This window comes from Molothrus aeneus, chromosome 19, assembly GCF_037042795.1.
Source record: "Molothrus aeneus isolate 106 chromosome 19, BPBGC_Maene_1.0, whole genome shotgun sequence".
Classification (NCBI taxonomy): domain Eukaryota; kingdom Metazoa; phylum Chordata; class Aves; order Passeriformes; family Icteridae; genus Molothrus; species Molothrus aeneus.
Window position 1 is genome coordinate 6526355 of NC_089664.1, and position 21042 is coordinate 6547396.

The following is a 21042-nucleotide window of genomic DNA, read 5'->3' on the forward strand; positions in this document are numbered from 1 at the left end:
CAAGGAAGGGAAAATAAAGGGTTTGTTTTTCACAAACCCTGAAGTTCAAAGTCACCTCTCCAAACTTTTGGCTGCTAATTCATGGCCTACACTGGTGGGCCAAGAACCACTAGGACCAGTGAAGTTCATGTTATGGGAGAAGACTTGGGCAGAGCATCTCTGAAGCCAGGGGCTCAAGATGACAGCACCTGCCAGTTTCCATCATGGACATCCAGAATTCACAGACAAATTCTCTAGCAAAGAGCCACCCTAAAACACTCCAGCTTTCATGAAGTCCTCAGGCCTTATGGATATACTCGTAAAGGATTCCAATATTCTGGAAAAATAAAATTACTGCTTACCTGGCTTGAGAGTGAGTGAGATGGACCAAGACAAAGTGAGAACTAAGAGCAGGACAGAACAGCTGTCATGTAGGCTCCTCATTTTTATTTTTTGAGTACTTTTGTACATGAATGACATCCATAATGATCAGTGAGCACATCTAACAAGGCTACTGGCACTTTGTGGTTAGTTCTTGTTTATGAGCACTTACTATACCAACTAAAGCTCAGGGATCAGATTTCATTGCTCCTTCAAGTTAAAGACAAGTAAAATTCCAAATTAAGCTGAATGCAACCATGACATTTTTATCCTTACAAAATTCACACAGATTATGGACTCTGCAAATGCACACAAGGAAACAATCTTAACATTTTGTCAAATAAAGACACAACACAATATGCATAGGACCCCACATTTCCTCTATAGTGATTGTTGTTTTAAAAATGGTGTATTTCCTGGCTTTAAGATGCCTAATTCCACTAATTTGGTATTTGTAACCATATCTATTTTTGGAACAGCTATGGAATACATACACAAAGGAGAGAAAACAAATTCTAAATGCAGTGCCATGAATAGAGCTGTATAGTTCATGCATCTTTTCTTCCTTAAGAGAATCTGAGCATTAAGCATTGCACCACACAAAGAAAATGTATCATGCTCCCCTTTTTAAGGGTTATTTGTGCCTGTAGCTTTTTGCTGTTACTTTTGGGTTCATCTGATTATTATCAAAACTCTCCTGTCCACAAAAGCCTCTTGAAGTGCATTAGGGCTTACACATCAGCCCCAGACTGTTTAATTCAGCCCTAATACCTTGAGGAAGCTTCAGGATGGATTGTTGCTGTTCTGATTAAAGAATCAATCCCACCCCCCACCAGGAAGGTTGGATGGAAGCCTTGCCCCCAGAGGGAAATCAATGGTGCTCCACTGACCAGCACCTCCCAAACACCACATGTGTCAATATATGTTGAATAAAACCCCCAAACACTTAATTCTTACATTCTAACTGTAAAAAGGGGGTATGAATTTCCATTGTTTTGACATTTTCCACTTGTTCAACTCTCCTAGTGTGGATACTGACTTTTGATTCCTCTGTGACTATTTCATTTATTTCTGTTCCCAGAGATTAACCCACAAGCAAACCACAGACTACACCAAGCCACCAGCAGATTCAAGTCAATACAAATGTTCATAAATGTGTGCATGAAACCCATAAATATCATGTAGAATGTCTTGTGACCTCTGTGTGAATGGAGCACACCATTCTGTCATGCTGTTCCCAACCATCCAGTACTTCAACTCAACTGCTAATAGCCAAGTGAAATATTTATATTTGTATTGTTTAGCTCAGCAAAGGTTTCTGTTAGTGGAACAATTCAACACACTCCCTCGACCATTAAATGTTGGCACTGTGATACCTTTCTGTTCAAGACTAAGTATTTTCCAAGAGTGACAACTATGCAGACCCAGCCTCCAATGATGCCTAAATTAGGTGCATGTGTTTCAAAACAGCACATTTTCTAGCTAAAATTGTAGTTTTCCAACAATTATAGCTTTCCCATTTCAAGACAGTTTCGTGTCAATCATACTGAACCTCTGGAACAGGAGCTTTTAGCAATTTTATACTTAATACAGGTATAAAGATGATGCAGACAAGAATCAGAATAGGAACCACAATAAAAAATAAAATCAGCCCAACAGTTACCCAGAGGAGGAGGTGGTGGGGAGATGCTCACACATATCAGGAATGGATGCAAGCTCCTACCCCTTCCAGGGTGGTCTCCTGGGCTGCTCCAGTGCATCTCAGAGGGACACACGCAGCCACACAGCCAGAGACACTTGATTTTATCTTGAAATAGAGCTGGAACCTAGCTAGCCCCCCTTCCAAAAATAAGGCTGTAAATCCCCAGGGCACTGATTTAGACAGGCACAGTCACACATGTCATGTGAGATGCATTCTCACTACCTAAAGGGCTGCCTGGTGCAATTCTGGGTTTCAGGTAAAGCATGTAGCCACAATCTGTGATGGGTGCCTTGAGCCTGGGGCTGGCAGTGCTTTGGGAGGATGGAGCAGCCTCTCAGATCAGCTGATGATGGTGTCCTTGAGCAAAGCAGCAAAGGAACCCCTAACCAATATTTCCATCACTAAAACATTTACTTAGGAGTTGCTTTGCACAAAGAAACCAAAACCTGAAGCAGAGCTGTGCAGTTTTTCAGCTTTTGAATGTTAACTGACAAACACATGCCAAAAACATCCTCTGTGAAACCCAGATGTTTCACAGCTCCAAAGACTTGTAAGGAAATAAAGGCTCTTGACCAGCACAGAACCCTTTTCTCTCACCCTTTATTTTTAGGCTTTTCCAGTGACTACACATGAGCAAAAGGATCTCAGGCTGTTATACTTGGGAGAGACAGCCAGGATGGGTGAAAAAATATTTCTGTAGTGCTCTATCACAGCTCTCCCTGTTCACCCACTGCCAGTTTTTCTTTTACTAAAGTAAAACCTGAGTTACACACTCTTAATGACTACCACTCCTGTAAGACCCACATTTGACAGATCAACAGCCCTCAAGAGGGCAAGAAATATTTCTCTCCCCCATTTAACTTTTGTTTGAGAAAACACACTTTCATTCACTCCCTGCTCCATGCCAATCTTTTTTTTCTTTTTGTAAATACAAGATAAAAGTGCTAAAGCATTTCTCTCTGCCTCAGAGAGTATAATGCAAAGTGAAAAATATTATCTAAACACATTTTGAACTTATTTGCTAAAAAATTCCTTCAGGCTTTCTGCACAGAATGAGTGAATGGAAAACAGCAGTGCACACAATTCTGGATAATGCTTTTATTTGGGGATGTTGTCAAATATTCTTCCACAGGGAGGAAAGATGCAAAATGCAACCACAGAAATCAATGTATACACATTCTAACCAGTACATCAACTCCACTTAAACACCACATAGCAAAAGCCACATAAAATAGCAATACTACAAAGCCAGAAGAGGACTGCTAGGTCTCTGCACTCCTTTTCTGTTTTACTTACCTAATCTTCATCCTTTGCTCCTTGCTTGCTCCTTCCCCTTGTGCACCCACTATACTTTCTCCTGATCCCATCAAACTCTTGATTTGCCATTCCTAATGTACTAATCCCATTGCACATCCTGAGAGCAAGGCACAATCCCACCCACCCTGCCCAGAGCCCAGCCCTGCTCTCTCTATGTGCTTTTATCCAAGCTGTTTCCTTGTTACTGACTCGTTCCTTGTTTTCTTTGTTTAAATTAATTTTCTCCTCCTGAGCTCATTTCTGCTGCTTCCTTCATTCTACCAGTCCTTCCTCACTCACTGTCAGAACTGCCAATTTGAATTATCTCTCCTCAAATGACCCTCTCCATCATCCCTGGCACTTCCCTCACAGCAACAGTTCCTAGACAAGCACCCCCAGCTGTCTGTAACTAGATCCTGGCATCATCTCCAGTCCTTCTTCTCCACATTCAGCCTCCTGAACCAGGAGGTTTCCTCTGACCACACACCTCACCCACCCTCAGTGAGTGTAACAAGAACCAGTCCATGAGGACAGAAGAACCGGTTTGCTGCTATTAACAAAGAATCAAAGTGGTCAGAGGGATCTTTACCCTGACTGGGTGCAGCCATGCTTTCCATCCCCCTGTCCCTGCTCACTGACCCATGGTGCTCTCCCATCAGATCCCACCCATCAGAGCTGTTCTCCAGCCAGCTTCTCCCTCTGGGTGCCAACAAAGGAGCCTGAGAGCAGAGGAGCTGCCCAGATCCACCCTGGCCTTCAGCAGCCATGGCAGGGGAATTCTGGCTGCTCTCCTGCAAGGAGACTGAGCCTTCTTCAATTATTCTCTGGGTCACCTCATCTTGCCCCACGAAAATCCCTCCAAGGCCAAAACCCACAAGCACCCAGGAAGATTTGGTCAATAACATCTTCACTGAGTACAGGCAAGGTGGTATTTCTCCAAGGACTGACAGGTTTGCCTAATTGAGGAATATTTTCTCAACAACAGCAGCAGGCATATCCCTGTTCAACAGCTTCTGTCTGCCAAATTTCAAACGTTGCTCCAATGAATGGGAACACTACAGCTTTCCAAAAACCAAAGAGGCATCGTGTTCAGCATGTGCAATACACTGGCCCTGGTAACAGCCCAATGATCCCAACTGCTCTGAAACACAAAAAGCAAGAGGCAGGCACAGAAACAGGAAAACTGCAGCCTGAGCACCCTAACAGGGAAAAAAATTTAGGCAGCAGAAAATAGATGATTTGAACAAAAAATGTTAAATACATTCATTCTCAATAAGAAGTGCTGCCAGCTCAGTCTAGAATTGAGTCTGAGACAGAGAAAACTGTTCAAGGCACCAAATAAGCAATTTCTTGGTGTTAATTGGAGAAAAATCTCCAGGAGTGCAGCTGGGAATAAGGAATATGCTCAGAATCCTTGCAAGACAATCCTTCTGTCACATAGGTAGCACTCCTTTATCTGCACATCCACAGACTCAGAGCATTGAAATTAATTTTTGAACTATAAAATGAATAATTTATGAGAGAAATTGTACCTGCTATTCCCAGAGGAGTAAATCTAAACACTACAAACTACCCTTCCCCTTCAGGGAATGAATGGTACCAGCAGCACTTACACCAGCCCCACTGCAGGGGCAGAACTGAAGGTTTTAATTTATAGAAACATTTCAGGTACCAAACAGAAGCACTCTGAAAAACACTGAACAAGAGATGGCCAAGTGACACATTTAATGGAAGAAATCTATATTTTTGCAGCTACAACAAGAAGAAAAATCCACTCTGGGATTTCCTCAGGATTAAGGACTATCTGGGTGATTTGGTAGCTCACTGGGGGCCATCCTTCTAAACCAGACATTAATTCCCAAGTGACTCCTTTTCAAGTTTTATTGCTTTACAAGGTTTCTAAGGGCATCTGGGAGATTGCTGTTGTTCTTTTGATTGTTTTGCCAATTAGGCTGACTCTTCTTCAAATAAATTAAGGACAACACTCAACAGAACTGCTTCTTTACATGGTTTACAACATGATCTGCTTCAGTGATCAGCAATGAACACCAGGCAAACAGTATTTCATTCTTGCACTTTACTTACAGAAGAGTTAATCTAGAAGCCCTTCTACAGTTTTTTCCATTTTTAGATGCAAGAATAAACATTTTATCTAATTATGCCAACAAGCCATTCCTAATAAACTGAGCCAAAAGAAATTATTGACCAGATTAATAAATTTGCCTCCAGACAAAGAGTGATCGTGTTAAATTCCAAAGGGACCCAAACCACCCCACCACACTTGCTTGAGAAGAAAGACTAAAAGCACCATATCCTGTGCATACATAGTGTATATATATATATATATATACACACACCACTTTTTCACTGTTTTGTATTTTAGAGCCAAAGCCATTGACTGAAGAGAATGATAAAGACTGCAATACACCAAGAGACAAGTGTTTTACCAATTTAACCAGGTTACTGTTTTCAGGAAAAAAAATAAATAGAAAAGCAGAGTTTCTAGGGGTGAAAGGAAGAAGTTTCATCTGAAGTGTACAATCATACTGAAGGGGGAAGTTATTTAAAAATATTTACATGAACACTAAGGAAACTCAACAAACCATTGGATTTTGACAGCTGGACTGGATTCAATGTATAACCAATCTCAGCAGCAGCATTTCAAACAGGATGAAAGTGAATTTCCAAAAATTCATTAGCAGGTTACCTGTCCAGCAATCAAAGGCAATAATGTAGAGCAGGTTATTAAGTTAAGGTGTCACGGTGCAACAGTGGCTCCTACTCTTTATGCGGAACTCAGCTTTTGAAATTCAGCTTTAAAAGAGTGTTTTACAGCTTTTGAAATTCTGCCGTAAAAGAATGTTTCACAACATGAGTAACACTAATGAGCTGCAAAGAGACCAGAAAAACATCGGCTCATGTTTGACTGCCTTCCCCATATGGTTCAAGGAAGCGGGGGATCTTGAGCAGCCACAATACGGCTGGAAGGGAAAACACTGAATTCTGCAAGTCTTGACTCACGCTCAAAGACCGTAAATCCCCCACTCGTTAATGAATAGGTAGGAAATACGAGAATAGGTGGTTTGACAATATTACAAAAATCCTCTTTCTTAAAGCAAGTCAGAATTGTAAACGAAATTACTCAGACATTCAAACATTAAAGTCCCAGCAGCTCTTCACGTACCCAAAGGGAATCTTTCCACTCCTGCAGGTGCCAAGGGGTGCAGCAGGGACCTCTCACACAACCCCAAAAACCTCCCAACCTGCGAGCAGGGCTACCCCCACACCACACATCGTCCCAAATTCTCTTTTTGAGCTCACGGAAAGGACTTAGGTGGCAATAACTTCACAATGCAGGAGCACAGAGGCTGCAGCAGCCCCGAATCCCACCCCGAGCTGGGCATGCACACGAAGGAAGGTGTGAGCTGCACAATGCAGATATTCTGTAATGACTCAGCTCCTATAAACTACTTCTCACTCACTAATCTGCATGTACATGCTGACCACTTAAAACAGCGAGAGAAATACGGGGATATTAATGTCAGACAATTTTGCTACCTCAAAATTGTCCAAATAACTATGCAGAATACTAAACTAATACTACTGAACTAATAAAAAGTGTGTTTTGCTTTGAAGTGCCCATCTCCAGCATTCCGTGTACAACTTTTACTAAGAGCTTTAGAATAACCAAGCAAAAATTATAAATATTGTGCATTCATGGCTGACCTCAGGCTTTCACAGTATTTGCTTTTAGGGTGCTTTTATAGTATATTTCTGTGGGTGAAATTCCAGACTCCTTGAAATATACCAAAGTTTTAGCGTGTTACTACCCAGGAACCAAGTTTCATAGAAACTGACACACACAAAAAGGGTCAGGGATACCCAGCTCTGCCTCTGGGAGTTGTCTGAAAGTCATCAAGTAAGTTTCACAGCAAATTTAGAATAAAATAGACGTTTCAGAAGAGCATTTGCCATCTCCTGCCAAAGGAGAAGATTGTCTAAGAGGCCAACATTCACCCACCACCTGTGAAGGTTCGGCCCATAATGGAAACTCCCAGCTCATCAGAATTAACCCATTACTAATCATGAAAGACTAATTACTTGTGTCCTTTTCCCCATCAGAAACCATCTCCTTTTCTTTTAAGTCTTGGAAAACAACACTTAACACCCAACCCCAAAGAGCTTGGGGGGTGAGGGTGGTAGGAGGTGTGAGAATGGGATGGGTGGGATGACACACAATTTCTATTGTCTGCGATCAGATACAGGGCTGCACACAATAAAACTGAATGTTGGCTCAAGGATCAATAATCAAACCTAGATCCAGCCCTGCAGATGCTCTTACAAGCCGAAGAAAACAGGGTTTTCATTGAAGATCACATGTGACTATTGTGCCTATTACAGCCCTGGGCAATGCCACTAAGGTCAAAATCACCCAGGTACTCCAAATGGCTTCCAAATGTGAGTCACCACCACATGCAACACCCATACATTGCAAATACTATTGAAGAACAATGCTGCATTCAAGCAAATTGCAGAAATGCAAGATTACAGCTGTTTAAACACAAATTCTGCTGCTGAAATAGAGGCACGAGTACTGAAAGAGGAAACGATTTAGCAGTTACAAATAGCAAGGGGGCCTTCAAGTTCTCAGAGTTACACCTATGTGGAATGAACTTTAAAAGACAAAAAAAACCCCATATTCACAAACCATGTGTTTTCATAGTAAAGCATCCTGGAACACCCAATAAACAAAAGGTGTGGTCCCCAAAGTATCGCTTCCGTCAGAGGTTGGCCAACAGAGCCCCTTGCATTCCAGCAGCAAATTAAGACCCGTGCAAATACTGAATATCCACCTTCTCACAGGCTGAAAGGACAGTGACAGCTGTTAGCAGCCACCCAGCTTTCACAAAGGTCAAGGAAAAACTTGATTAAATCACCTCCCTCCCCAGGCTTTTTTTAAATTTTACATTGAATGTGGAAAAAAACCCCACAGCAACAAACCCACAGTGTCTGCACCTCTGAAACACTCGTAACAAAAAGATAAAACTTTCCACATTCGATCACTTGGCCACCTGAACCTGACGTGCTGTGGCAGTGTTCTGAAAAGGCAGAATTTTCCTGGACTACCTAACCACAAATTTACACTTAACTCCCCCAAACTACATCCTGGACCAAATGTCACACTCAAGAAAGTTCATTCCATTCAATACACCAGCCAGAGCCTTTTCTACCCTGAAGACAAGCGCCGAAGTGCTGAGGTCAGTCTGCAATGTAATCCCACTTGTTTCAAGGGCTTCATACCACACAAAAGGACACTGGTGGGACGTGTGACACACACTCATGATTTTACCCACTAAAGTACCCTTCAGAAGACCTGTGGCTGCCATGCTCCATGTTCTTTCCCATTAGCCAAGAGAGGAAAAAGGTGAAGGAGATCCCAGTGTGCTTTTACAGCCTGTTGTCCCCAAAGCACAGCACTGAAGGTACAAGTCGGGTCTGGGCATCCCTACATAACCTTTACTTATCACTTCCACTTCTTAAGTATTTAGAAAACACTGCCAGTTTCAAGAATCAGATGTGAAATAAATATGTACTACACCCTCCTACCTGTCAGCCCTTCATGCACTCTTGAACTCAGGTCAAAACCAAAATGTTTTGGTGCTGTGCCTGCACTTTTTCCTTAACCCACTGCCTCCTCCTCAGCTCCTGAATGTTTGGAGTACAATAGGAAGAGTTCTGGAGGGCTTGGATGGAGAGAAGCTGCAAGCAGGGTTCCATGAGACCTCCAGGTTTTGTTCTGCAACACCGGATTGCTGGGAGGCCCCAGCCGAGCTCATTACCCCCAGAACTCCACCCCATGCAGGATATAAACGCTGCATTAGGACATCTGATAATTCTGCTGGTTGGGGGTCCTTTTACACTCCCAGGGACAATCTTGAGATGTTACCCAAAGTCCAGAATCAAGTGAAATATCAGAAGGAACTTAACAATAGGATTTGCAAGCCAAAGGCACAGGATGCACTCACATCACAGCACAAGGCTAAAAGCCTGTTTGGGGAATAACTCACACACTGCCAAAGGGATTTTATAGCTTCTGAAGTATGAGGCTTTCTGCAACCAGGCTTTTTCTCCCCCAAGGAATGAACAGAAATTCTACATAACTCCAACATTAACATTCTATGAGCTCTAAAAAGCAAGCTGATTTTACTTCTTTGCTAAATTTAAAGGGTGAATCATGAACATGCACCCAGTCTGGTAGAACAGTAAAACAGGGTGCAAGTCAAGCCTGATCAAACATTGCTGATTTTTCTAGCAAATTTCTGAACTACAGTTAAAAACACTTGCTTTTGCCTCAACTTTCAGCCCTTCAAACCACATGTCACATATACATGAGTCACATGTAGAAGAGGCATTAGCTGCTTACCACACCTGCTCCTGAAAACCCATTAAAAAAAAAATAAAGACAACTGAGTTCTAAAGTAAATGGAAATTTAATTTTGTTTAAAAAAGAAATGCCATGATCAACAAAAGAAAGTGGCATATATTAAATACAGGTTGTTTGTGTGGTTTCTTTTCCAGTGAAAGGGAGAACACAGAGTAAGAAATCAAATACCTAAATACCCAAAGCACTGGAAACCGACGTGTTTTCAGAGCTCTGCCCAAATTAAAATGAAACAACTCTTGCCAAATTTGTATCTAAAATCATTCATTCTCTTGATCCAACCCTTTTCCTCAGCAACTTACTACATTTCTCAGAGTGCTACACTGAGGACTTGAAAAAATGATACTTTGATGCTGCTGAAAGACAATTTCAGAAACAAAATTATCAGATTAAAAGTTGCTACAAAAGCAATTTGTAACTGTTGCAGAAAACGTATATGGCTGCACACATGCACACACCCCTACAAATATTACATAAAAGAAGAACTATTTATAGGCACTCTCTACTACCATCCTGGTTCAGGAACACCTCAGTATTGCTTGCAGTTTTAGGAGTAAAAAAAAGAAAAGTTCATTTTTTGAGAATTCAGAGTTTATTTTACAGTGTAAAAATTGTCAAATTATGATGCCTTTTACTTTAATTCTACGCTAACTCTTCAGTCTCCTCCCAAAGCATCCAAGATGCAGAAAAAGGAGGCAACTGCAGGTTCTCCCAGAAACATTCCCATGCAGCAGAGCTGTTTATATACTGATGAATCAATATAGCATCACTACACTACTTCACCAGCATTTATCACCTCTCTTTCTATGGCATATAAAACCACACCAAAATAACCTCTCCCAGTCAGCAATTGCTCCCTAATTTACTGCATAGGTCTAACCAGATCTGGCTAAAACATGACTCCAATGTCACAGCAAAAGGGGATGCTGAGCTGCCTGCCAGAGCGGGCCAGGAATGCACCCAGAAAGGACAGCAATTAGCACATCTAAAATAACCATTTCTGCAAGAGGCGGCTCAAAAGCTCAGATATGTTTTCATCTCAACTCACGCTGGTTACCAGCTACAAACACATGACTACAGGAGAGAATCCTGCAGTGCTTTACAATCCAGATGACCCTCTGCCACTTATTCTTGACTTCTTCATTCAAAACACCCTTTCCATCTCCCTCCTCCCGAGCACAGATCTGTCCCAAGATGTTCCATGTCCCACCACTCGGGGAAGAGCCGCTCCACAGCTCCTGTCCGCGGGTACCAGCCCTCCCAGACCCAGCAGGTTTGCTCCATGCTCCACCATCAAACATGGCTGCACCATGTCCTCTTTGTGATTGAATATGTGGAACAGCTCTTCTGCCTTCCCAGACCTCTTTCATCTGCCTTCCCCTATTTCTTCTCATTAGCAAGGGACCGTTTCACATCGCTATTGCCCACTTCTCTTTCCTTTTAACAGCCCGATATTTTCCATTAACGTTCCACCGTAAACCAAATGCATTTATACTTTCCAGGCTCTCCTCAAAAGCATCAAGGAGCTTTAGACATTGAAACCCTCTGCACCATTAAAACCTGCTTTATTTACACACAACACAAAACTCTCCTCGTAAAAATCTCCGTCCTTCAGATCCAGCGTGGAGAGAAGCCCCTTAACAGCAGCGACAGGAAATTTTATCATCTGGCTTTTCTTCCCTGCAGCTCCCTCTCCTGAAACCGGACCCCCTGTCCATAGATCCACCTCGGAGCCTCCCGCAGCAGCCACACACAAAACCCACCCCACGCTCCGCTGCGAGCCTCCCTCCGCTCCCCAGCCGCCGCCGCTGTTCTCGTGCTACGGAGCTTTTTTTTAAAAAAAAAAAATTAATTCCTTCGGCAAAATTAAATCAAACTCCTGAACCTCCGCTGGGATTTCCATGCAGAGGCTGCACATGAAACTTTCCGGAGCGTGGGGGACCCCCGGGCTGAGCTGCGCCGAGGCGGCGGCGCGGAGCGCACCCGGTTCCCCTGGCCGGCCCCGGGCACGGACCGTTATGCCCCGGTGCGGCTCCCGCAGCCCCGCTCCCCCCGCGCCCGCACTCACCCACAGCTCCGTGCCCCAGCTCATGGCTCCGCCGGCGCTGAGGGACGGACGGGGGGCGCTGGCGGTGTCGCTGTGCCCTGGCTGTGCCTGCTCGCCCTCGGGAGGGCTGTGCCCGGCGGTGCGAGCGGAGCGGGCGGGACGGGCGCTGCTCACCGCCACTCCCGCCTCATCGCGCCGCAAAATGGCCCGGGCGGCGCGGGGCGGGGGGGGCGACTGACAGCTCCGGGCTGCGCAGGCGCGGAGCCGCCGCCGCCGGTGCGAGGGGGGCGGCCATGCCGGCAGAGCGCATGCGCGGCCCGGCCGCGAGGGGAGCGGGGCTGTATGGAAAGGGGATCGGAGGGGAAAAGGGGATCGGCGGGGAAAACGGCGATCAGTGGGGAAAAGTGGGATCAGTAGGGAAAGGGGATCGAAGGGGAACGGGGATCAGCGGCGAAAAGAGGGATCTGTGGGAAAATGGGATCAGCAGGGAAAGGGGATCGAAGGGCAACGGGGATCGGAGGGGAAAAGGGGATCAATGGGGAAAGGGGATCGGGGGGGAAAACGGCGATCAGTGGGGAAAAGTGGGATCAGTAGGGAAAGGGGATCAGCGGCGAAAAGAGGGATCTGTGGGAAAATGGGATCAGCAGGGAAAGGGGATCGAAGGGGAAAAGGGGGATCAACGGGGAAAGGGGATCGGCAGGGAAAAGAGGGATCAACGGGGAAAGGGGATCGGCAGGGAAAAGAGGGATCAGCGGTGAAAAGGGGGATCAGCAGGGACCGGGACCATGGGGAAAAGCAGAATCAGTGGGGAACGGGGCCCGAAGGAAAGGGGATCGGCAGGGAAAAGGGGGATTAGTGGGGAAGGGGATCAGTGGGGAAAAGGGGGTCAGTGGGGAACGGGGATCAGCGGAGAACGACGGCAGTGCAGGAGAGGGGATCGCTGGGGAGCGGGGATCAATGGGGAGCAGCGGTGGCTGGGGAACAGGGTCAGTGGAGGAGCAGGGGGTCAATGGGGAACAGGCGCCAATGGGCCAGCGGGGATCAATGAAGAACGCGGGTCGCTGGGGAATGGCATCAGTGGAGGAGCAGGGTCAATTGAAAGAAGGGGTCGCTAAGGAATGGCTGTCACACCCAGGCAGGAGGATCTCCCCGGCCTGCTCACAGAATCACCGGCACTAGCACAGGTTACCCAGAGAAGTGGTAGATGCTCCATCCCTGGAAACGTTCAAAGCCAGGTTGGACAGGCTGTGAGCAATTTGATATGGTTGAAGAGGTTCCTTCTTACTGCAGGGGGTTGGACTGGATGACCTTTAGAGGTTCCTTCCAACCCTAACTATGGTAACATTCTGTGCTTTCTAAAACTTACACAAGTTTTACAAGTCTGTTTGTTGGATACACTCCAGAACCTCAATGTCCTTTTTCAAGTGAGGGACCCAAAATTGAATGCAGTATTTGAGGTGCCTCACCTGTTCCAAGTGCACAGGTGGTGATTCCAGCCCCACCCACCTTCAGGTGCCCTTCTCTGCATCTTACCCAAGCCAGGTGAGGCTGGTTTTGAAGCAAATATTCCAGTTTTGGTCATTTGTAAAGGAGGAAAGGGCCCTAGAAAGGAAGAAAACCCACAGCCTTAGAACCCAGAACCCTTGAAGCTGGCTCATGTGTGGACATCAGGAGGAATTTCTTCATAGAAAGGGTGATTAAATATTGTCATGGGCTGCTCAGGGAGGTGGTGGAGTCACCATCCCTGGAGGTGTTCAAGAAAAAACTGGGTGTGGCACTCAATGCCATGGTCTGGCTGACAGGGTGGGGATTGGTCACAGGTTGGACTCAATGACCTCACAGGTCTTTTCCAACTGAATTAATTCTGTGAACTCACTGCAATGGCTGACTTCTAACTCAGCTAAGCAGTATATACATCCCTCACCCCCAAAATAACCCAAATCCAAGAATATTAAATCCACCATCTGTCACCAAAATGCTCAGCAAGCAAGCAGGAAAATAACCAAATTATCTGCCTTTGCATAAATGTGGGTTATTGTAGCAATTACACAGGCCTTGCAAAAAATGTCTCATTTTCTTGCCAGAAAAATATTTGTTTTGCGATCCTCTGTCATTTATTTGAGCTGTGTCACTTAATCTCATTTTGCATTTCTGCTTTTCAGCTACAACAAATGTAAAAAGAGCTGTAAACCAATATATTTATTGCTGTATCTATTCATGAGAGATTTTCATGGGGGGGGATAAAAAAGGGAAGCATATTAATTCACCTGAGGTAAAAGGCTTCTGCTCATAAAGGGTGGGGATGCTTTTGATGTGAGAAGATAGAAACCGACCAGCTGCTACAAGAAGCATTATCTCCCCTCCATTAATGCACTTCTTCCACTGATGCTTGGCTGTACCCTGCACGAGGAAGAAAAATACATTAAGCAATTCCAACATTCTGAACAACAATGAAGACAAATGTTAATAACAGAATTGCATTTATTTTTATCCAAGTTCCATTGATGTGAACATGAGAGGAGAGTGCAGCTCCTCACACAGCTGTCTTTGAAGAGACACAACAGGCAGTGCTTTTGTTCATCATTAAAAGTTATTACTTTAAAGGGCTGGCTTCATAACAACTAAGAGACACCCTCCTCAGCTCATTTTAGAATAGTTCTTCCTTCTACTGCCAACATATTTGAATATCCAAGCCTGCCCTGCTGCCTGAAGCACAACCACAGTCTTCCAAGGGCTGTACTTCCACAGGCTCCCAGACAGGCTCTTTAGCCCTACATCCACCCAGGACACATTGCAAAACCAGACAGCACTCTTCCATCACCACTTTTTCAGAGCTTAACCTATAAATACTTGCAGAAAAAGAATGTACAGAAGCAGAAAGCAGCACTGCTATCATCTGTGCTAAGTTTGTGTGGAATTTCCTTTTGCACAAAGAGCTGGGAGGGGAACAGGGCAAACCTGTTACACCAGCATGGGCAGGGAAACCTGTCCACACTGAGAGATAGAAATGCTCCACCAGTTCCAGGGAGATAAAGGCCAGAAATACGAGTTTTGTATTTTGATGGTACATTAGAATAAACCATGCCAAAAGCTATTACTAGTTGTCAAAATTTCTGTGGACAGAGGCTCAAGTCAAAAACTAAAAAAAGTTAGTTCCAGATGTTTCAAGAAAAGGATTTTCCCCTATTTTTGACTGCTTTTATTGTTTAGCCTGAGACTCTCCAAGGCAGGGACTGCCACTTACATTATTACTTTCAGTTGTGCAGTACCCAAAACAAGAGGGCCTGCAGCCTGGCTGGTCCCTAATTAATAATGTAATTAGCAATGACAGGAGCATTAAGAGCCCTTTATGCCAAAGTGGATGCTGGAAAGCCCAGTGGGTTCCAGTCCCAAAAAATAACTCAAAATTACACTTAAAAGTTAGATTATCTAGCACTTCTCCACTGAGTTAGCACAATTCATATCTGAGCAACAGAAGCTGGGTACAATTTTCCCTCAGCCAAGCTGAGAACAAGACCATGCAGATCTGTTATCCAGATATGGGCCTATTCCTGTAAATTCTCTGTTTATCTCCCCTGTTGTTATGATTCAGAACACTCCCAGATTCAGCTCCAAAACCCAGCTAGAAGCAATTCCATTTTTAGAAAGCCAGGACTTTGTTTAGGAAACCCCAATCCCCCTTGAAAACAGCCAGATTGACTGCTAAACGATTGAGAAACCATGTAAAGTAGATACAATAAATCCCTAAACTGCAGTTCAATCGAAACCTTTTTACTCTGTGTTTGTTTACTTATGCAAAGCAAGAAAAATCACAAGTCTCAGAGCACGGACAAGCACTTCCAGCTTCCAGGACACAGCAGGAAGAGGATGTACCTTTCCCCCCAGAGTTACCACCCTTACAGCTGCTTCCCTTTGATTTTACAATTCTACCCGAATTATCCATGTCCAAGATAAGGAACATGGATATCGCTTGGAACCTCTCGTACACTGGGACCGAAACAGCACCAGGAAAGGAAGGGGACACTCCTTTCCTAGAGGCCATCATCATCATCACAGCTGTTTCCTCTCTGCTGTTACAACACCACTCAGATCACTCAGACACAACAGGGGACCGCGGTGCTCTTTAATGCCCCAGCAGAGCCCAGAGGGGCCTGATCAAAACCAGATAAAAACCTGATAAATCCTAATGGCCCTGGCCAGCCTCACCTGGGGCCTCCGCCCACACTCTCTGCCCTGGATCCAGGGGCTGCATTTAAGCTCTGGCCTGAAAGCCCAGTTGTTTTGGCCCTGTGTTAGGCGGTCCTAGTTCCAGCTCAGGCTGTGCCTGGCTGTAGATCCCGTTGCTATGGAGCCTGGCTCACATCTGACCTCACCTATACCACCCTGTCCCTGTGGACCTGTCCAGCCATCATCAGACCATGACTGACCTTGGTTCCCATCACCCAAACTGCAGATGGACTTCCCAGCTCAGCCTTGCCCCTGGCTCATTGCTATGAATCCAGCAGATCACCTGGATTTTGGCTGCCTCCAGCCCTGACCCCTGGGCCTCCTCTTCTCTCTTTCCCCAGGGACTGTGGGATCCTGAGTAGCTCCTGCCCTGGTCTGTGTTATCTTGCTCACCTCCCCTCTCCACACCTGTTCTCTGGCTCGCAAAATATAAATTTGCCATGAAATAGCAATCTGGCTCATTCTGTGCTGAGCTGTGCCTGCAGGCTGTTCCTCCATCATTATTTTCTGACGCTGCTGATACCTTCCATCCAACGTCAACAATTCTCCACGATACACTTAAAAAACCCCCAAACATTCTGTGATGAGTTCTAATTATATGCTTAATTACAATTAAGGAATTAAAAAAATCCAGGCTAAGAATAACTGCATGTATTGAAACAGCAAAGTGATCTTGTGTGGCAGCTACAATGAAACAAATCAACATCACAATGAAAATTATTGTTACAGATTATTAATGACAGTCAGAAGCTGCTTTGTATCTTGATAGAGATGTAAATTTAAATACAGACATCTTTTAACATACAAATTCTTAGAAAAATGCATAGCCAAAGAAAATAAACACGTTATAAATTCTCTTTTTTGTTCATTTTGTATAGGTAATCGGGGAACTTACAGGTACCACAATATCCTAATAGTTGGTGAAGAAATATTGAAAAAAATAAAGATCTTCAGAAAATTTCCATTCTGTTGCATAAAAATCCCTGATTGTTAGTAATCATCCTCAGGCTAAGGATGATTATGGTTCTGAAGAAAGCTTCTAAAGGAAGCATTCTCAGACTAAAAAACACTCTGCAGGTGAACCAAATCTCAGAATTATAGGGGAATTTTTTGACCCCTCAAGCAGTCAAAGTGCCCCTGATATTTGTTATCGGCACAAAGTGCCCCTGATATTTGTTATCGGCTGCAGCTGTTTCTCAGGAGTCAAAACTCCCCAGATTTCCAAGGTGGTCCATATACAGGGATTATAAGAATTACAATCTTTTAAAAAAATAATCAAAAAACCGAAAAAAACCCCCAAAAACCAAAGAAAAAAAACCCAAACACCTCCCCCACCCCCGCCAAATTCCAAGAAAATCTCTAACCGGAGTTTCCTAGAATAAATCATCCGCTGTTTGCAGGTCCGTGGGTTTTTTCCAAGCTGTTTTGCAGCTCCGTGCGGTGCAAGGGCTGATGCTGCCAGGACATCTAGTGGCACACATACGTACTGCCCAGAGAAAGAACATTACTAGAAAAACAGATTTTTTTTCATGCTTCCAGATATTTCTTGGTACCAGTCCAGGTTTCTTTGGCTCTCAGTGAGATTTCTCTGTTTGTTTTTTCACCTAAGAATATACAAGGAGGAAATGAAATTGTGAGAAAAAACGTACAGGAACATCTGAATCATCTCTTTAAATAAAGATGGGACATACTAAAAAATCTTGATAAAATAAAGGTCAAGGCCATTGATTTTTATCTCTCTCTTTACCCTCACTTTGCCTGGTCCGGTCCAGTCCAGTTCTTTATCTGTCTCTAGACAACAGAACTTGTACAGCTGCTACTCCACACACTGAAAGGGAAAATCAGAATACCTGAGTTTCAGGAGCTGAAAGCACAAGGCTCCTCACTGAAAAATTAGATTTATTGACATGGATGGCTTCCCATTGCATAGTCTTCCAATTTTTTTTTTTCTTTAGCAATGTGCCAACCAAAAAGCCATTTTAATTGCCCCTATTCATGTTCACTTTGCTTCTTCTGTTATTTTCATTTTGAGCAACAAGTCATGGAAACGAGGCCCAATCTTCTTTTTGTTTTATTTGTGAATGTGACCACATCTACTAGTTTAAATAGGTGCAAAATATTTTAAATAGGTGCAAAACTAATCCTGTAAAGCAGCAGAAATCTCTTTGTTTGTCACATATTTTTCTGGCCATATTCAAAATCAATACTTTAACCCTGGCTTTAAATAGAAAAGCAATTTTCCTGTTGTTTGGACTACCTGATGTTCAGACGTCTGCTGTTGCCATAGCTCCCAGGAAGAAGCTGGAACTTACTGGTAGATCCACGGCTGAGCTGGAAACAACCACTTCACCCCTCCCTGTAAACAACCATCCCACATCTCCCTGTGGACGATGCTGCAGGGCTGAGGTAGGAAGAGCTTCACTCTTTTTTGGGTTTTTTTTTTGGTGTTACCCCACAGAGGCTGATCTGAGGGAGGCTCAGGGGGTTCCTTTTGGCCACTGTCCCCCTCTGAGCCCCATGGCCATGGGGGGACCCCACACCCAGGGGGGACCCCTGTACCAAGGGGGTCCCAGGGCTGGGGAGGGACCAGCCCAGAGCCTGGGGGCTGCCATGGTCCTCACTGAGGGGCTGATCCAGCCTCGGGGGCACCGTGGGGAGCAGCCTGTGGGCAGGGGAAGCCCAACAGGCTCTCAGGGGGAGAGAAAAGGGCGGGAAGCGCCTTCCCCATGGGGAAAGGCAGAGGGAGATGGGGGTGCTCAGCCTGGAGAAGGCTGTGGGGAGACTTCACAGCGCCTGGCAGGATCTCAAGGGGCTACAGAAGCCGGAGACGGACTCTTGGCAGAACTGTAGTGACAGGGCAAACGGGAGTGGGTTCAAACCGAAAAAGGGAAAATTCAGGCTGAATATCGGGAGGAAATTCTTCCCTGGGAGGGCGGTGAGACTTTGGCACAGGTCGCTCAGGGAAGGCGAGGCTGCTCCCCGGGAAGCGTTCCGGGCCGGGTTGGACGGGTTTAGGAGCCCCCTGGTACAGCGGGAGGTGTCCCTGCCCGGGCAGGGGGTGGCACTGTCCGAACCGTCAGCTCCCCCCCCATCCCCAACCCCTCCATGACTCCCTGACAGGACCCGGCCCCGCCCACCGCGGTCACGTGACTCGCCCCGCCCGACACGTGACTCGCCTGACCCGGAAGTGGCGCGCGGGGGACGCTGACGCTGGAACAAAGATGGCGGCCCGCGGCGCTGGGGCCGTGCTGGGGCTGCTGTTGCTGCTGCTGCTCCGCGCGGGCCCGGCCCGCGCCCGCGTCCATCACCTCACCCTCAAAGTAAGGTCTGCGCCGCCCCCGGCCCCGCTGGCTCGGCCCCCGGGTGCCCTGAGGGGAGCGGTGAGGCCAGCCCGGCCCCGCGCAGCTCCCGCGGGCCGGGATTGGTCTCCCCACGTCTCTCTCTCTCTTCGTTTTGCTGCGTGCCCCGAACCTTCTTTCTTTTCGCTTCTCTCTGAGCTCCCTCCCTGCGCCGAGGCCCGCCCGACGCCCGCCTTGTTCTGCTTTTGCCGTTATGCTCCCGTTCCCTTTGCCCGCGTCCCCCAAGTCCCGTCCCGCTTTTTCTGGCCGCCTGTTTGAGTCGCGGGTAAAGCGTGAGGGGCCCCGAGCCGCAGCAGTGTGGGGGTGCAGCTGCTTCACGTTCTGGTAAAAGCCATGTGATAAGAGAGGGCCGAACGTGGGCTGAGGGAGAGGTTTCTGAAAGTGGATTTTGGTTGAGTTTCCTTTTCTGCAGTGTCCTGGTTGCTCCGAAGCGTGTTTGGCTGCAGCTGTTGTGCCCTAACCAAGCCATTGGTAGAGGCTGAGGAAACTGATGCTGGCAGCTTTGTTTTGTTTCCACGGACTGCAGGGTGTGCTGTGAAGCAGTGATGTTGTTAGGCTGTGCCTATATTTGAGAAGAACTCGTTGTTCAGCGTTGTTGATGGGGAATGCTGGAGGTCAGGTTGAAGATGTGCTCTGCCTGTTGTGCTGTGCCTGAGCTTGCAGAGGGACACAGGGGCTCTGCACTGGGGTGATGCCAGATTCTGAAGAGCTCATGGAAAGCTCTGTCAATCTTCAGCATTTAAATTTTGTTTTGGTTGTCAACAGCATGCAATATTCCGTCAGTGGAAATATTGGAAGGGATACTAAAGTGGTAAATGATGGGTCCTGCATTGCTGTGCTGTTGTAGCAGTTTACGGAGAATCCAGGACTTTGCATCCTTTAGGATACAATGATTGCTGGAGGTGTTCATGTCTTACTTTGGGAAATTCTCCAGACTATGTAGTTGTTTAAAGTGCAACCACATGAATATTGTTGTACTGCAGGAAAAGTAAAGTTTTCCCTGCAGCAGTCAGTGAGGAGGCTTGTGCTGGTTACATCATTGTTTTGAGGAATTTGTGACAAGCAGTTGAGCACTGAAGGATTTCTCCTAGGGTGATTCTCTAACTTTTAGTAGAAAACTTCCCAGCTTGCCTCAAGCAAATGTTCTCCTGGCCTTTAGTCCCTACTGGGGACTGCCTGGATCAATTACTGAATCCTGTTTGGTTTTTTTCCTCTCAGAGTGGGGTGTGGGTTTGGTTTTGCAGGTGTTTTGTGCAAGTTGCAGCACGAACTTGCTGTGAGAAGTAGCAGTGAGTGAATGCCTCTGCCCACCTGCTTTATAAACAGCTTCATTGTTAGAGCCGTTAAGCTTTATTGTTGGGGCAGTCTCTCCCTTCCTCCTTCATCCCCTGCTTTACAGTCTTTATGTAAACACCAGGCTCCAACAACTGAGTCCTTTCACAATGAAAGCTCCTGTCTGCTGTTCTTGCCAGTGGCTCCTGCTTTGCTTGCAAGTGTGCATTGACACTGAGCCAAGCTAAAGGCCACACTTTTGTGGGAGTGTTTGATATTAAATTTCCTCAAACAAGCTGTTATTCCTTAATTCAGAATAGCTTCATTCTTGTATCTT

The 21042-nt window shown here is 45.7% G+C and overlaps 2 protein-coding genes and 1 long non-coding RNA gene across 31 annotated transcripts in view; 1 reads left to right on the forward strand and 2 right to left on the reverse strand.

Annotated features, from left to right (window-relative positions):
* FNBP1 (formin binding protein 1) overlaps window positions 1-13425 on the reverse strand; it is a 94622-nt gene extending 81197 nt beyond the window's left edge. For 27 of the 28 annotated variants that reach the window (XM_066562774.1, XM_066562798.1, XM_066562797.1 and 24 more), the window contains exon 1: window positions 11869-12030. In XM_066562774.1, the coding sequence (XP_066418871.1) occupies window positions 11869-11892 (24 nt within the window). In that variant the 5' untranslated portion in view covers window positions 11893-12030. Of the gene's footprint in view, window positions 1-11868; window positions 12031-13313 lie in introns of those variants that run through there. The other variant, XM_066562790.1, reaches the window with a different exon arrangement.
* Window positions 13426-13938: 513 nt separating this feature from the next.
* LOC136564639 (uncharacterized) lies at window positions 13939-17628 on the reverse strand. Its single transcript, XR_010784734.1, has 2 exons — window positions 17439-17628; window positions 13939-14247 (listed from the first exon to the last, which is right to left on the reverse strand). It is a non-coding gene; the product is annotated as an uncharacterized lncRNA (long non-coding RNA).
* Window positions 17629-18380: 752 nt separating this feature from the next.
* Window positions 18381-21042, forward strand: part of GPR107 (G protein-coupled receptor 107) — a 37723-nt gene continuing 35061 nt past the window's right edge. The window contains exon 1 of one of the 2 annotated variants that reach the window (XM_066562803.1): window positions 18381-18480. Coding sequence is in view for 1 of the 2 variants with exons in the window: in XM_066562802.1 (XP_066418899.1) it covers window positions 19296-19394 (99 nt within the window). In the remaining variant the exon portion in view is untranslated. Of the gene's footprint in view, window positions 18481-19263; window positions 19395-21042 lie in introns of those variants that run through there. The other variant, XM_066562802.1, reaches the window with a different exon arrangement.